We start from the raw sequence: 16,718 nt of genomic DNA, 5'->3' as shown, positions 1-16,718 counted from the left end.
TGCTTTTAATTTTGGTATAGATATCATGGTGGCCTCGACGGCCCAATCAGGACTTATGTGCTAGTTGGCTATTTATTTATATGATCTCCTGGGAGTATCTGTTTCTTTTATAGATCAGTTGATAGGGGCCTTGCCGGCTGATGACTTAGTTTTAAGCTGAGATATACTTGTTTGATTTCTTGATTGCGTGTGGCTGCCATGCGCTAGTAGCAAATGGTTCAGCAGGGTCGTCTCGGGCCTGTGTTTTGGCATTAGGAGCCAGTTGCGCCCCTCGAGTTTGGAGCGTGACAAGTTTATCATATATAAAATGTAATGTATCTTACTTAACGATTAATGTATTTTGCGCATCAGATTACTGTATCAACGCTTATATTATTTTATCCGTTTGAGGGATTTCTGTAATTTTAAACTTTTGAGAAATATTATAATTTTGCCTTAAAAGTTTGTGATTTCTGTAATTTGCCCTTGAAATTAACATTATGAATACTTTCATGATGCTCTTATACAATATTTAATATTGGGCCCGGGATACCTAATAAAAGTGAAGCCCATTTTATTGTTGTCTTCTCACAAAACCCTCTCTTTCTTGTTCCCCAAAATCTCTTAAACCCTAAAACCAGAAAAACCTTGAAAAACGACGACGTTTGTGAAGCCACCATGCATAGAAGGAACATTAGGCTGCGCAGAGAATACCTATACAGGAAAAGCTTAGAAGGGAAGGAGCGTTTGCTATATGAGAAGAAACGCAAAATCAGAGAAGCTTTAGAGGGTCAGTTTTCATTACAAATTTAATCAGAAAATCATGAAATTTGTAGAATTTTATTTTTTGTGCTTTTTGTTTTTGGGTTTTTGATGATTTTGGGTATATTTAGAGGGAAAACCAATTCCAACTGAGCTCAGGAACGAAGAAGCTGCTCTTCGGAAAGAAATCGATCTTGAAGATGAAATTACTGCTGGTAAGCTAATTACTCAGTTTTTCCCTTGTTTTGTTTGTATGATTATGATACTAATTGAGCTGGAATCGAATTAATCTAGCTACAAAATTTTTGGTATTAGTCTTTGTTATGGGGATACATGATTGAATTGGGGTGGAAGTGGTTTTTGTTGTTTAATTGTAGGTGAAAAGGTGATATGTTTACTGGGATTTTTGGCTTAATTTGCAGTGTCGTGCATCACAGGGTGGTAACTTTGGGGTAAAGGAAGCTGGTAGTGGTAGGTATTATAAGAGTCTTTAGGGTGCTACCTAGTAGTTAATGGAAGTTGGAACGAACATACTTGGAAGCAATGTCCTTAGCTTGCCTCGAGCTTCATCCACTTTATGCACTTTTTCAACATCCTTACTTGGTGGTGTAGTGGGTTATTGATTTGAAATAGTGGTACATTGGTCTCCTTGGCTGAATGCGAAGAAAAGGTATCTTTTTTTATCTTCATATATATGATGTAAGATTTTATAGTTTCTAGAGGTTTTTATGTGCTCGTGAGTTTTTCTTCACTTGTCTATTCTCTTGGTGAGTTAAATCTTGTAGAATGTGAAAAGGAAGAGAGAAGCGAAGAGGGTAAACAAGATGATGGAAGGATATGAAACCTTTGATAAACTAGAAATTATTGGCTGTCGGAAATCTTTACAACTCTCTTTAATGCTTGTATCTTCATCATGCCTTTTCTATGACAACATCTCTCTCTCTCTCTCTCTCTCTTTGTTCTTTTGTTAATAATGCACCGATGGGAATTGTAGACTATGCACGTACAAGTAGAACATAGTGGTTTGTTGAAATGTTCTCTAATTACACATTCGTATTGAGTTGTAGTTGTATGTGCTATGTTTTTGCTATAACAAGGCTTTTGTCTATTTTTAATGATGTTGATGCAGTACCTCGATCAACTATTGATGATGAATATGCTAATGCACCTGAAAAAGATCCCAAAATTTTGCTTACCACTTCAAGAAATCCTAGTGCTCCTCTTACTCAGTTTGTCAAGGTTGGTGTACCCTTCAATTATCCGGTTATTGTATTACGTAGTCCACTATCCCCTTCTCACTTTTTCTTTTAGAAGTCATTATATTGGAAACTATATTTTTTTAATTAGACACTTCTCATGTCCTATTCTTTCCTTTTTCCATGTTGTTGTATGGAGACAGGAGTTGAAAATTGTGTTCCCTAATGCTCAGCGGATGAATCGTGGTGGTCAGGTTGGTCTGCTATTGGGAATTCTTTTCTTGTTTGATATTTCTATCATTACGAGCTATTAGAGATGATATTGGGAGCTTACAGCTTGGAAGATTCATAATTAGAATTGGTACTTTATCTCTAACTTCTTGCTGGAATAGGAAGAGGTGTTCCATTCGTTTAAATTGCAATTTAAACATGTGTATATGTACATTTTTGTGTCTTACATGTATACTGGAACACAGAGAGTAAATACTATAATAATGTGTCAGGCTCACATATATACACACTCCTGCAAACTTTCTAGAAAAAAATAAGTGAATATAAAAAGAAGAGAACAGATAGCCATGGATGTCTCATATTTGTTTTTTAATGAAAAGAGCTCTGATTCTTTGACTCTTAGACCCCTTGTTTGTGCAGGGAAAGTGATTTGTCTTATTAACATTTTTGTGCTTGCATAACAAGCTATTTAGTTCTTAAAGCCTATGTTGCTTGGATTCTTCAAAATTGTCATCTTGCTGCATGTCGGATCCTCCAAACGTAGTGCATTTTTGAAGCATCCGACACGGTGTGACTGAGTTATTTGGAGAGTCCAAGCAGCATAACTTCAAGATATTTATGGTTTTACAATTATCTTCTATTTGTTTATCATATGTTTGTATTTTGCTCATTTTTTTATATTTTTTTTTCAGGTTATATCAGAAATAATTGAAACCTGCCGATCTCATGATTTTACAGATGTAATTTTGGTCCATGAGAATCGTGGTGTGCCTGATGGTATTGTCATTAGTCATCTGCCTTTTGGTCCAACTGCTTACTTTGGATTGCTCAATGTGGTATGTGGTCTTACTCTTACCCTGTTAAGCGCAGAAGTCTTCTGCTGTCTATGTGAGTTGTAAGATGATGTCCTCATCTACTATTTTTCATGCAGGTGACTAGACATGATATTAAGGACAAAAAATCTATGGGAACGATGTCTGAGGCGTATCCACATTTGATTTTTGACAAATTTTCAACTAAGGTAATTCCTGACATCCGTTTTTCGATGAAGAGTGAAACACATGCGTTTCAGTAGACTTGCTACTGAAGCTGAGATTTTTGAAACTAAATGATCATGTTGCCAAAATCAGTTACTGGATGTTTAGATAATTCTTGAATATCTAGAGTCTTTGTTTTCTTAGTGTAGCATCTTATATACTGTTCTATACTCACCGGGGATATTTTGATCATGCAGCTTGGTGATAGGACAGTAAACATCCTAAAGCATTTGTTTCCTGTGCCCAAGCCTGATACGAAACGTATCCTCACATTTGCTAACCAGTCGGACTACATCTCATTCAGGTTTGTTTCTTGTTCAGTCTCATTAAGTTCTATTTTAGCAATGGAGGTTGTTAGTTTTGCTGTTTAGTTTTACTTAAGTACAAGGCATGCTGGGGATTATGGCTCAGCAATATTTTCCCTTTGATCCTTGATCCACAGATTTCTCATTTTGGCAAATAGAAGCCATACAATCAGAATGAAGCTTGTAAACTATTGCTTTGGCATTAGCTATCCTTAAACAATTAGATATATCTTCGCTGATTGTGCCAGACTATGTTCTAGACTTTTTCTTTTGTAACATTTTGTTGTGTTTTTTTGAAGTTCATCATTTTAGGGATGTCTCTTTTAGTTGTTTTAGTCATTAGCTTTGCCTTTTACACATTTTGTTCCAGACGATGTTGCTCGGACTCTTCAAAAATGTCAATGCGTGCGTGTCGGATTCTCCCAAATAGTGTTTTTGGAGAATTCAACACAGGTGCGACAACGTAAGGGAAGAGTACGTGCAACCTAGGTTCCGTCAGAAATCATTAACCATTTTTTATTCTGTATGGTGAGGCCCATGGATTTTCCTGAACTATTCTAACAAATAGAAAAGGGGCTAAATCCATGATATGCTACATACTTTTGCTTCTCAAAATGTTAAAAGATGAGAGAAATAGACAGACAAATGGATTATGACAAAGACCATGCAAGATACAAGTTGGGACATCCTGCTTAAATTTCATTACCTCTCCTGTCCAGCAGGAGGGAGCAGTAGCTTTTCCCACTTTACTCACTTGATTGACTCAAACCACCAACCACATGGTTCGATCTTAGTGTGATTGCCACATATGGAATTGTTGCAAAGAAATAACCCCCACCTGTTTCTCGAGAAGAGATGAGAAACATGCTCAATATCATTTGATTGAATAGTTGAACCAGTCCCTTGTTTGAAGAAACCCTCCACTTCAATCGGTATTTTTTTTCATGAAAAGCATGCATGAGATAAGAAATCCAGTGTTTCACTAAGATTTCGAATAATCCTCTGGTGGAGGGTCCTTACCACTAGGCTATCCCTTGGTTGTCTTGTTAACTGACAGAGGATAGTTTAAAATAGGTATAAATTTGATAATTTACCGAATATACAGCTCCCACCCTCCCTTTTTTTTATACTAAATTTGATTGAAACATGCAGACATCACGTCTATGAAAAGAATGGAGGTCCAAAATCAATTGAGCTGAAAGAGGTTGGCCCTCGATTTGAACTACGGCTTTACCAGGTGACAATAATTATACCAAAACTGGTTCGTCATATTTGTTTGCATCCATGTTTATTAATAATCTTGAAACTGTGTAATCTTGACTTAGTTTTAGTTGCCAGTCCTATGTTTTCCACTTCTACATATTCCTATAAAATTATTCGGAACGACAAAAGAGAAAAAAGTTGCTGCAAGAAACTAAACCAGAAGTGATATTAAGCTCTTCTCCAGGAGTTCACTAATATGTGTTTTATCTAGCTCGAGAATTTATCATATTAGTTAACAGATTTGTTTTGGTCTTGAAGAATCAGTCCCTGAAAATGTGCTTTATTCAATACACTTGCCCTGTCTCTTTGTCATATGAATTTCGTGCTACGTTGTTAGGAATGTGTGATTACCTTGATCCGTATTGTATTTGTTGCTGATATAAGCTCATTCCTGATCAAGTTACTTGTTTTTAAATGTAGATCAAATTAGGAACGATGGAACAAGACGAAGCTCAAATCGAGTGGGTCATAAAGCCTTACATGAACACATCTAAAAAACGGACCCTTCTAGGGGACTGATCAACGTGCAGCAGAATATGTACTTTGAAGCCTCCGCCTCTTCCCGCTTGCACTAACAGAAGTTGATCGTTGCTGCAAGTCATGTATTCGATCGTTGAAATGCAGACATAATTTGCTGCTTCCTGTTCCAGAGAGATACTGTAAAATCTGTCTCTGTAGGAAAAGAAATCGTTGTTTTAAGTAGTCATTTGGTATTTCCCCTTAACTGGGAAAAATATAATGTTATGTATAATGTGCTAAATTTAATTTTTGTAATGTCAAAGTTGATTTATTACTTCTATCTTGAGCTTATTGCAGTTTAAAGAGCAAAATAGAGTGAATTCTTTTTGTTTTGATAAATTTTTGTAACCCCCCTGGTGGTAATTAAGCATATATTTGAACAAAAACAAAGTTTAACGAAGAAAGAAAGACTTTATAAATATAGTTAGGCGAAATGGTCTGGTGGACCCTTGTACTTGTATGTGTTTGTATTGTGAACCCTTCTACTTGTTCCTTTGTCATCTGAACCCCTGAACTCATCAAAACGCAATATTTTAAACACGTTTTTTACCACTCAACTGTGTGTGTATCACAAACGCCTGCCACGTAATTTTAAAAATAATTATAAAATGACACGTATGATTATAAAATGACACATGTATATATGGTCACTCCATGTCATTTTTCCTTTTATTATATTTGATTAATATACCTACACTTTCTCTTTCCAATTTTTATTTCTCTTTGCCATAGCCATCTGCATCACCATCCCCACAATCTCATTTCAACTTTTTCTTATCTTCTTTACCCTTTTCCTTTTGTTAACCTCTTCTACTCTTTCCATTGAAGTAAAAAATGTTGGCACGATTTCTGGTTGTTAACAATCTCGTTGGAGTTCGGAGTTGATTTTGGGTTATGTTGGATTGGGGTTTTGGTGGTGACCGGTGGCGCTAAGGAAAAGTGGGGGTCTATTGGGTGGTCTGATTGTTTCTAGTTGTTCACAACTGGCGGCGTTGTGAAAGTCGAGACTTATTGGCGGAGTTAGTTTGGGGTTTTTGTTGTTGTTGTTGTTGTTGGTTCTCATTTATAGTTGTTGGTTGAAGCTTGTCGGAAATGGTGAGAACGAAGGTAGTTTGGTCGGAGAAGGTGACAAGGACGAGAAGAAGGCAATAAGTTTGGGTTTGGTTTGGAACTGAAACAAGGGGTCAATATCAAAAATTATTCGAGTTTTTTTGTTTGATTTTCAACTTATCTAGGTAGGTTTTCGAATTTATTTGTTATTTAGTTTGGATTTGATCTCTATTTGTGTCTCTGTTTGGTTTTGGGGTTTTAATCAATTACATTGACTTTGTTGAAATTCTTTGGGGATTTTGCATTTTTGTGCCTAATGTTAGTGTAAGATATTTCGGTAGTAGTGTTATGCCTTCCATGGTGTTTTTCATAGAAAAAGAGAGCCGTATAATAACAAGAAACGATAGAGAAGAAATTTTTGGGAAAAAGATCGGAAAAAAGGCCAAGAAAACCTCAAATTTTGTCCAACAATGGTGTTAGATGCAAATAGGAAGATGATGACTTTACAAAGCCCTAATGTGTCTGTCAGACCCTTTTCCAAGGGTCTCACGCTCCTAATAGGTGTGTGTCACACGCTCTTTAGTAGTAACTGCCACATAGGATGCCAAGTCAAAAAATGTGTTTAAAATATTGCGTTTTGATGAGTTCAGGGGTTCAGATGACAAATGAGTAAGTAGAAGGGTTCACAATACAAACGCATACAAGTACAAGGGTCCACCAGACCATTTCACCATATAGTTATAACTCATTAGGGGCGGAGATAGATGCACAAGAAGGAGATTCGGGTTAAATTATTTTCAAATATAAAAATAGGATCACGTAAATTAAAAGAGATGAAATACACAATATTGTTAAAGTAATTTTCACTAGGAGTATCTTTTGTGACATGTAGGATGTTTCAATTTTTGATGGTTTGCCTATATATGTAAATGAGCTAATTGCTGGTGGCGGTGCTGGTGCATTTGCCAAAATCGTGATTGCTCCACTAGAGCGGGTAAAAATACTTAAGCAGACAAAGACGAAACTCTTTAATTCCCTCAGAGTTTATCAATCTCTAAAGAAGATCTTGAAATGTGAAGGCGTTGTAGGTTTCTACAAAGGAAATGGAGCTAGTGTGATCCTTCGAATTATATTGTTCCCTATGCTGCATTGGTATCGTGGTTGGATTTTGAATAACTACGATTCTAATGTCGTGGGGATCTGGTCGTTAGTAGATCTTTTAGCTGGCTTGACAGTAGTAGGAACTACGGTTTTGGGTACCTATCCTCTTGATTTGGCACGTACCAAGTTGGCTTATCAAGTTGTGGATACACAAGGACATGTTAAACATCATTCGTATAATGGTGTTAAACATGTCATGCAGGCGGTCCAAAGGAAGGGGGGACTACATGCACAATATAGAGGCATAGGGCCTACACTTGTTGGTATTTTTCCTTATTATGGATTGAAGTTTTATACTTACGAGGAAATAAAGAGGCGTGTTCCTGAAGATCACCAAAGGTCCATTTTGATGCATCTTTCTTATGGCGTTCTAGCTATAGCTTATTTGGACAAACATTTACGTATCCATTGGACGTGGTTAGGAGGCAGATGAACCTACATTGCAAAACGGAGCGCTTTACCTTCAAAATATGAATATGTTCAACGGTCTTTAATTTCTTCCATTGTACGCAATCAAGGTTGGAGTCAATTATTTGCGGGGCTTTGCATAAACTACATGAAAATCGTTCTCTCCACGGCTATTGGTTTCGCGACATATGACGCAATCAAGGCTAGGCTTCTCATAAAGGATTCGACAATTTTTTTTTAGTAGTTTTGGCTCAAACTCGATTGTATGTATAAATGATCACTTAATATGTATAAACTCCGTCTATTAGGATATATTGAATTTTTTGAGTAATTAACACAAAACAAAACTAGAAATGAAAGAAAATCCAGCATCAATAACTAACTATATATCAAATCCCAATTAACTTGAGGATCGATCGACTGTATGAATTATATTTTATTCAAATACATTTCATCCTTTTAAAGATATATATAAGGATGAATAGCATTTCAAATCATACAATAATAAAAGAAAAACTTCACACACCTTTGTCAAAGGTTTAATTCTGATAACTCTTCATATCAAGTCTGACGTATTACGAGGCCCAACTAGGAAAGACCATGCAATTGGTTCTTTGAAAAGTAGAAGGTGATGTATTATCAGACTTGAGTGGAACCTTTAGTCCACAACCAACAACAAACTTAATCTTTCCCGTTGTGATCCAACCTGATTTTAGCCTCATGTGAACGTTAAACATTGTGTAAATATTAAAAGCTCCATTTTTCTTCTCATTTTCGTAATCCGATTTCTCTCTATCTCCGAATTGAACATCGCTTTGACCCTTGATCTCCTGATGCAAAATAGTCGTGTTCTTAGAATCCTGAGAGAACAATTCAAAGTTCGTTGTGGCAAATTTCTTTTGATGGAAATTCGATTTTGCCTCTATGAGTTCATACTTAACGCCAATTTTTTCATTGGAGTTTCTTATCTCGAAGTTGAGGTTAAGGTCATAATCAAGGGTATTGGTTGATGGAGAGAAATCGAATTTCGCCAATGAGGCATCTGACACGTGGAAATAGACCTTATTGGGCCTCCAAATGAGCCAAATGGCTAGAAAAAGGATGCCAAAGATGACAATAATCACACAAAGTATCTGAAAAATGCATGCGCAAACACAACTAAAGATACAGTTGCAACAACAAAATTTCCCCATGACGGGGTTTTTTCTTCTTCTTTTTTCGATTTAATAATAATAAATTTCGATTGGAACGAACTTTTTATTTTTTATTTTTTATTTGTGTTTGTTCTAATACAGAAGAATCAAATTGTAGGGAGGATGATTCTTCTGTATGTGTTTTTCTGCCTAGTTTCAAAGGTGGGGTTAATGTGTTATATGTGTAAATATTATTTAATTTGTGAATTATGAAAATAAATGGTTAGGAGGAAATTGTGGAAATGCCAATAATTTTTGGTGTGGTTAAGGTTTAATACATGGTTGATTCTATTTTAGTCAACTTTGTTTAAATTTAGTTTCTTGTTTTTGTGGAGAAAATTTGAGGCATAAGCATAGTTATAAGTGAAACAACTACTGGTTATGTGATATTATTAGTAGTATATAATAACACATAGTAGGATATATATTGTAAGTAACATTATTGGTATAATTATATTTGGACAAAATGTCAATTCTTGTTTTGAATGTTTATGATATTCCTTAGTTGTTTATCATGCTTTATCTTCTTTATTTATGTATCCAAACATGGTATTGTTTGGTAGTTTAGATTGAATTGTCATTCATTTAATTAGTTCTAAAAAGTTATGTTGTAGTGGTTTGGTTTTCATATATAGGTCCTCTATGACGATTGACCGCGATATGAATAGAAAAGAATGAAGAGCCATCTCCTTTGAGCCTTCCGTTTCAGAATTGTTGAAGGAACTACAAACTCTAACTATCTAACTATACTGATCAGGGTCGATTTTACTAACTATTTATTTTACCACGCCTGAGTTAGAGGCTAAGGAAAGTAGAATAAGGTGAAGATGGGTCTCTTTGTAGCTATTCTATAAGAACCTGGATTGGAAGAATTATAAATAGAATAGAAGTTCTTGAATTGTCATTTATTTAATTAGTTCTAAAAAGTAATGTTGCATTTTTATGTTATCATTGTTTGGTTGTTTAAAAGAATGCTTTATCATTAATTTGCTACGTAGTAATGTGCTCTCTAACAAAGACGATTTCGAATTTATGGAGATTCAAACTCAAAATTATTGATTAAGGATAAAGTAGTATTTGTCAATCCACCACAACCCCCCGTTGATAATAGTACTTACATGCTGGAGTTGATATTTAGTTCATTAGTGTTACCTAGCCCTAATGAGCTAAATATGTAGTAGAACTTCTTCGTTGATAGTAGTACTAAACAATTGTTAGCTACTATCTTTATCTATCACTCCATCATAATCATCGTTGATAGTAATACTTCCGCATTACTTCTCTATTTATCGTCTTCTATGTTATCAATATATTTAGTTCATTAGTGTTANNNCCTAGCCCTAATGAGCCTATCTTTATCTATCACTCCATCATAATCATCGTTGATAGTAATACTTCCGCATTACTTCTCTATTTATCGTCTTCTATGTTATCAATATATTTAGTTCACTAGTGTTACCTAGCCCTAATGAGCTAAATATGTAGTAGAACTTCTTCGTTGATAGTAGTACTAAACAATTGTTAGCTACTATCTTTATCTATCACTCCATCATAATCATCGTTGATAGTAATACTTCCGCATTACTTCTCTATTTATCGTCTTCTATGTTATCAATATATTTAGTTCATTAGTGTTATCTAATGGATAGCGATTCGTTGAATACCTGTCGCGAAAAACACAAATTCTTATTTTTTTGAAAAAGTACTTTCCTAAAAAAGCTATTTTAAAAAATACTTCTAAAAATAAGTAATTTTTAACCGCGATACTAAACAAACTCTAAACTAAACCTCCCCAAATTGGGCCTCACACACCCTAATATATATATATATATATATTAATACTCACAATTCCACTCACACAAAAATCGTTCGCATTCTTCCACTACTACGCAACTGTTTTTTCCCTTTTCTCTCAATTTTCCGTTCAGTCATGCCGGAACCCCACTTGAACGGAGCTTATTACGGCCCATCAATTCCACCGCCGTCAAAAACCTACCACCGTCCAGGCCACGGCGGAGGCGGAGGAGGCTGCTGTTGCAACCCATTCACCTGTTGTTGTAGCTGTATTTTCAACTGCATCTGCACTTGCATCTTCCAAATCCTCTGTACTCTCTTAGTCATCATCGCCGTCGTCGGATTCATCTGCTGGTTCGTTCTCCGTCCAAACAAGGTAAATTTCCACATCTCCGATGCTTCATTAACCCAATTCGATTTCTCAACTAGAAACAACACTCTGTACTACGATCTCCATCTCAACATCTCAATTCGAAACCCTAATAAACGAATTGGGATTTACTACGATTCAATCGAAGCTAGGGCTATGTATCACGGCCAGAATTTCTCGATTGTGAAACCCGACCCGTTTTATCAGGGTCACAAAAACACAACCAATTTGAATCTGGTGTTTACGGGTCAGGATTCGGTTCAATTAGGATCCGAATACAATGTGGAGAAGGATTCTGGGGTTTATCAAATTGGATTAAGGCTTTATATGAGGATTAGGTTTAAATTTGGTTGGATTAAGACTAAGAAGATTAAGCCAATGATTAAGTGTGATTTAAAAGTTCCTTTTAAGGGTAATGGTACTTTTGAGAGGACTCAATGTAATCTTGATTGGTGATTTTTTTGGTTTTATTATTTCTTAATTTTTGTTGGATTATTGAGAGATTATTATTCAATCCATTAGACAATATGGTATTATTATTATTATCTTATTGTTTTTGAATAGTATTGTTTATTGTGAATAAATAATCATTTTTTTGTGTTGTGTTTCTTTGTTTTGAGCTTGCTTTTACAAACAACTAATATTTCGGGTAATTTTATAAGTGGGGTTTGAAGAGTATGATGTGTATATCGTCTTACTCTTATCGAGATGTGAAAAAGAGTAACAAACTCATTTTAATTCGGTCATAGGTTGGGTCCAAAGAACGAGAGTGGACTTGCAATATTAAGTTTGTTGTTCTTCATTAGCTTAGTGGTGAAATGGTCGATTGTTAATTGATTGGTTGTAGGTTTAAATTCTACTTGGAGAGATTTTTTAGTTATCATATAAAAAGGAATAAAATTAAAATACATTAGTGAAGAAGTTATGCTAAAATATCGGAGAGGAGAATACTAGCAACAATTGTTTTGAGCTTGCTTTTGTGAATTCAATTTGGAGATGGATGATAATTGAATAGTGATTTTTTATTTTTATTTTTAAAATAATGTATATTTGGTGATCAGAGTATTTGCCTTCATATAAGGTGAGGGTGAGACTATTTCACCCTTAACTACATGTTTTGGGTTCGAGCTTTGGGTATGGATTATGTCGTGTGCGATTTAGATTTAGTCCGGACTCTAATGTGGACTTCGGACACCAAATGGGAAATAAAAAAAAAAAAGGTGAGGAAAGAGTTGTATTTCAAAAGTTGTTACATAGACACTTTACTCTAGTGTAAAGTATTAGCGATTTGTTATTTTACTATTATTGATTTAAAATAAAGAGCTTGTTTGAATTAACTTATTTTAGATTCTTAGCCCAAACAATTTGAAAGCATTTTTTTAATATCTACATACTATAAAAAAATATATATTTTAAACACTCACTTTAAAATAAAATAACAAAAGAAAACCAAAAGTCATAAATTATTATTAATACAATAACTAAAACGCCATTCAAATAGGCTCATAGTTTTCACATACATGAAGGTCAAGTTTTAATATTTCCGTTACATAAAAGTTAAAAAAAAGTGTCCCCTTGGAATTGATATTTGGTGTTTAAATTTTGAATTCTAATTTTGCTATAAAAAAGAAAAGAAAAAAAAGAAGCTAAACTTCGTTTTTCTAAAATTTATATTGTCTTCCCTATTGTATCATTATAAAATAAACAAAAGTTCTTACCTTTTTTAAAAGAAAATTTTTATACCTTCACCTTTTAGCTCGCTCATTGTTAGAGCGGCGCGGGTTTAGATATATGTAGGTGAGGTACAAGCAGGGGCGGAGTCAAATAAAATTGAGGGGTTTAAATCTTATGTAACTTTTTAGTATATTTATTTTTATATTTTAAATTCTCTTAGTGAAATATTCCGATTAAATACGAATTGTTGTTAATGTCTTGTTTGCCCGCAATGGCTTCAGACCTAGAAGTAGAAGGGATGTGGTTTTGATGGAGGTACATTGAGTATGTTGTTGTTTGTGTTGGTTAGAGAACCAAAGGTTATGGTGGGATACATACGATTAATTTCTTTCCAATTATAGGTCTCAGTTGGAGTCCTGAATATGAAAAAAAAAAGATCTATCAAATGGTGCTTGCCTCTTTAATGGTTCTTTCGAATTTTGGGGGGTCTCAAAATAGATATCGGACGACGAATGAAAATTTTCAAATACAAAATTTTCTATATTGGATCATACCAAACACACACTCCTGATTTTCCTGGGGATAAAATGTCCCAAGGCCCAAGCCCAAGGAGTATTTATTGGGCTCCATGTCCTTTAGAAATAGTAAGCTAGTCTATAAGTCATTAACAAACTAGCACTTACCATAATATCCATAAATCGGTATCGTGTAGATGAAATAGCGTCCATTGATCACTTTTATTATTATATATTTGAAGGTCGATTGAAACAACTAAACTTTCACAAAATTATAACTTCCGACTACTCATTCTAGACAAATTCTATAAGAGGTGAGAGTTGGGTGAAGGAGATGGGGGCTATGGGGATGGGAGTGAAGATGATGCTCGTGTTGGAGAGTGGGAAGACACGATCGAGACGGGCCAACGTGGAAGACACGATCGAGACGGAATGACACTTGTAAGACGAAATTGTATTCCTTACTTTCATTAAGAAAATCATTTCCTTACATTGATACCTTAATCGAATCATATGTATTGGTCAATATAATTTCGTATAATCATCTATTCTTTGCAACTTACTTTCGTAAAGAAAATATTTTCAAAAATTATGACCAGACAAATCAAAAATATTTTTCTCCATATCGAACGCCCACTCTATGTGCGTGTGTAAGAGTAAGCTCACATTATTAGGTCATCCATCCACCAATTTCTAAGTTTAGATGACATAATCTATTAATTTCTTCTTACACGTAAAAACAAATGTCTATTTTGTTTTTCTTCTCTTATGCACTAACAAACATCTCTTATTTATTTGTTTACATTATTAAATTATTTTTTTGTAATTCGAGGCTCATATTTTTTCCATACATCCGATTGTTAGATCTATTTTACTATGAAATTAAAACTCTTATCTATTTTATACATTGCAAATCAAGGCTCATATTTTTTTCATATTCTTGAATGTCAGATCTTTTTTTTCTTCAGATTCTTCATTGTCTCAGCAAAATCAAAATATTTATGATGTATCTTCGCAATTTTTTTTTTGATAATTTTGAATCAAAATTAAAAGGATCTTCGACGAATTGGGAGAATAAATTTGAAATCCATCACTTATGTATCGTTCATAACTCACCTTGTTTTCCCAGATTCTTGATTGTATTCATCACGTATCAACTATTGTTTTCGACTTTTTTAATCTATTACCATTTGGGTAAGAATTGAAAGAAGAAAATTTGAATTGTTTGAAGCTAGACGATTTGGAATAGAATTGAGAGAAGAAAATTTGAATTTTGAATTGAAGGTGGGTGGATTTGAAAGAGAACTGAAAGAAGAAAATTTAAATTTTGATTTGATTGAATCTTTTTTAAGATTTGGGAGAAATTGAAATCAACTAGATTACGTAATTTGGGGAACTCACAATCAATTTTATATTCTCTTTTCTTTAAAAGTGTAACTGAATTTGTTTTAATGTATCGAATTTAGTGTATCCGGCTTGTTTGCTATGTATCCGAATAACATTGATTTTGAGAAATTTTTGTAAATTGAAAAAGAATAGGAATAGAATGTAATTTATGTCCTTACACTATGTGATTTATGTAAGTTATACTTAATTTATTCTTAATTAGAGGTCTCAGTTGGAGTCCTGAAATGAAATAAAAATTATTAGAGGGTGCTTACCCCTTTAATGATTCTTTCAAATTTTGGAGAGTCTCAAAGACAAAGAATGAAAAAGTCGTTTGGTAGAGTGTATAAGAATAATGCAAAATAGGGTGCATTAGTAATGCTTGTATTAGTAGTGTTTGCATTAGTAATGTTTGCATTAGTCATGCAAGCATTAGTGTATAAGGTTTGATGTATTAGAAATAACAAATCTTGCATAATTTCTATTTAAAAATATATGTTTACAAAAATACCCTTCACACTTTATTTATTTTTACACTTCCTTGCAACAAAGTTCTTTGCTAACACATCATTAACTCCTCCTCTTCTTCTTCTTCTTCTTTTCAAAAATAATATTAAATAGTTGTACTATTTGAGTCAAAATATTTTTGTGAAAAGTTGGCAAAGAATTCTTTTATCAAATTTATCGTCACAATAGTAAATTTTATATTTAAATTATGTCGAAATTAGATTATTATTTTTTTTAAAAAAAAAGATACTTAAGAGGCCATAAAGTCTATTAAGACACCAACATATTAAAAGATATTGAAAAACAAATAGAAATAAAAATAAAAACATATGACAAGAAAGAAAATGAAAAGAAGAAAAGTGTTAGGAAATGTTTTAAAAAGGCTTTGAGGGTAGTTTTGTAATTATTTAATCTAACGCAAATGTTAAATGCTATGTATTACTAATACCTAGAATTACTTGGTATTACTGTATTAGTAATACACAACTTAATACACAATGGCAAGAAAAAGCGTACCAAACAAGGTACTATTAATACACATACCTAATGCATGCATTATATTTCCTAATACACTCTACCAAACGACTCAAACTTCTAACTAAAAGCAACTAAACCCTCCAAAAAAACATTTTTCTGATTGGGCTCAAGCCCAAGGAGTATTCCATGTCCTTAAAAAATAAGCTAGTCTATAAGTCATTTGACAAACTAGCACTTGCCATAATGTCCATAAATCAGTATCACGTAAAAGAAATAACATTCATTGATCACTTTCATCGAATAGAGAAAGGGTTAGAATTGACCGAGTAAAGAAACAAATACTTGAGTAGTATGGAAGAAATGATGCATCACCGTTAAAGATTGTAATGGGATGAATATATATGATATGATTCCTTTATCAAATCTCAAATGAGAATCTTTATCGTAAGTGCTTTCTCTCTTAATGGATTGTGAATCTACGACATTGCTAGATAGCAACTTGTAGCACTCCTATTTAAAACATATTGAGTTCTTTATAATTATTTAATGTTTAATAAGTTTTTGACAAAGATCATATTGAAGTCGACTCATACATGTGTGTATATAAAGTCGATAGTTTCAAATGTTAAATTATATTAAATATATTATTATTATTATTATTATTCGGAGTCGATTGAAATAACTAAACTTTAACAAAATTATAACTTTCCACTAATCGTTCTAAAAAGGGATTATTTGTGCATTTCTGACCTTTCCTTTATGAAAGCCCAATGCCTAGACGCGTTCGATTGAGCAATTAGGCGTTGTTTGATTTGTGGATTAAGTTCAGAATAATTTAGATAAATACTATGAGAGATGTGAATTGGGCGATGAGGGATGTGGAGGTGGGGG

General features: G+C 33.8%; 3 protein-coding genes and 1 pseudogene across 3 annotated transcripts; 3 read left to right on the top strand and 1 right to left on the bottom strand.

The window, feature by feature from the left end:
- Positions 1–535: 535 nt before the first annotated feature.
- LOC102582396 (U3 small nucleolar ribonucleoprotein protein IMP4-like) lies at positions 536–5,572 on the top strand. The gene is made up of 9 exons (XM_006348418.2): positions 536–769; positions 873–956; positions 1,871–1,980; positions 2,141–2,191; positions 2,861–3,004; positions 3,100–3,189; positions 3,403–3,509; positions 4,663–4,747; positions 5,194–5,572. The coding sequence occupies exons 1-9, from the start codon at positions 658–660 to the stop codon at positions 5,290–5,292; spliced, it is 882 nt and encodes a 293-aa protein (XP_006348480.1). The 5' UTR covers positions 536–657; the 3' UTR covers positions 5,293–5,572.
- An 812-nt stretch (positions 5,573–6,384) lies between these two features.
- Positions 6,385–8,152, top strand: LOC102585715 (mitochondrial substrate carrier family protein P-like; annotated as a pseudogene).
- Positions 8,153–8,486: 334 nt separating this feature from the next.
- LOC107060830 (protein YLS9) lies at positions 8,487–11,036 on the bottom strand. The gene is made up of 2 exons (XM_015309198.1): positions 10,965–11,036; positions 8,487–9,044 (listed from the first exon to the last, which is right to left on the bottom strand). Exons 1-2 carry the CDS (start codon positions 11,034–11,036, stop codon positions 8,487–8,489), a joined length of 630 nt encoding a protein of 209 aa, XP_015164684.1.
- Positions 10,952–11,818, top strand: LOC102582074 (protein YLS9-like). Its single transcript, XM_006348417.2, has one exon. It carries the CDS (start codon positions 11,035–11,037, stop codon positions 11,722–11,724), a length of 690 nt encoding a protein of 229 aa, XP_006348479.1. The 5' UTR covers positions 10,952–11,034; the 3' UTR covers positions 11,725–11,818.
- The last annotated feature ends 4,900 nt before the right edge of the window (positions 11,819–16,718 follow it).

The sequence above is a fragment of the Solanum tuberosum genome, unplaced genomic scaffold, assembly GCF_000226075.1.
Source record: "Solanum tuberosum cultivar DM 1-3 516 R44 unplaced genomic scaffold, SolTub_3.0 scf00098, whole genome shotgun sequence".
Classification (NCBI taxonomy): Eukaryota; Viridiplantae; Streptophyta; class Magnoliopsida; order Solanales; family Solanaceae; genus Solanum; species Solanum tuberosum.
Note: the sequence above shows the minus strand (reverse complement) of the source record. Positions and strands in the feature narration are given on the sequence as shown.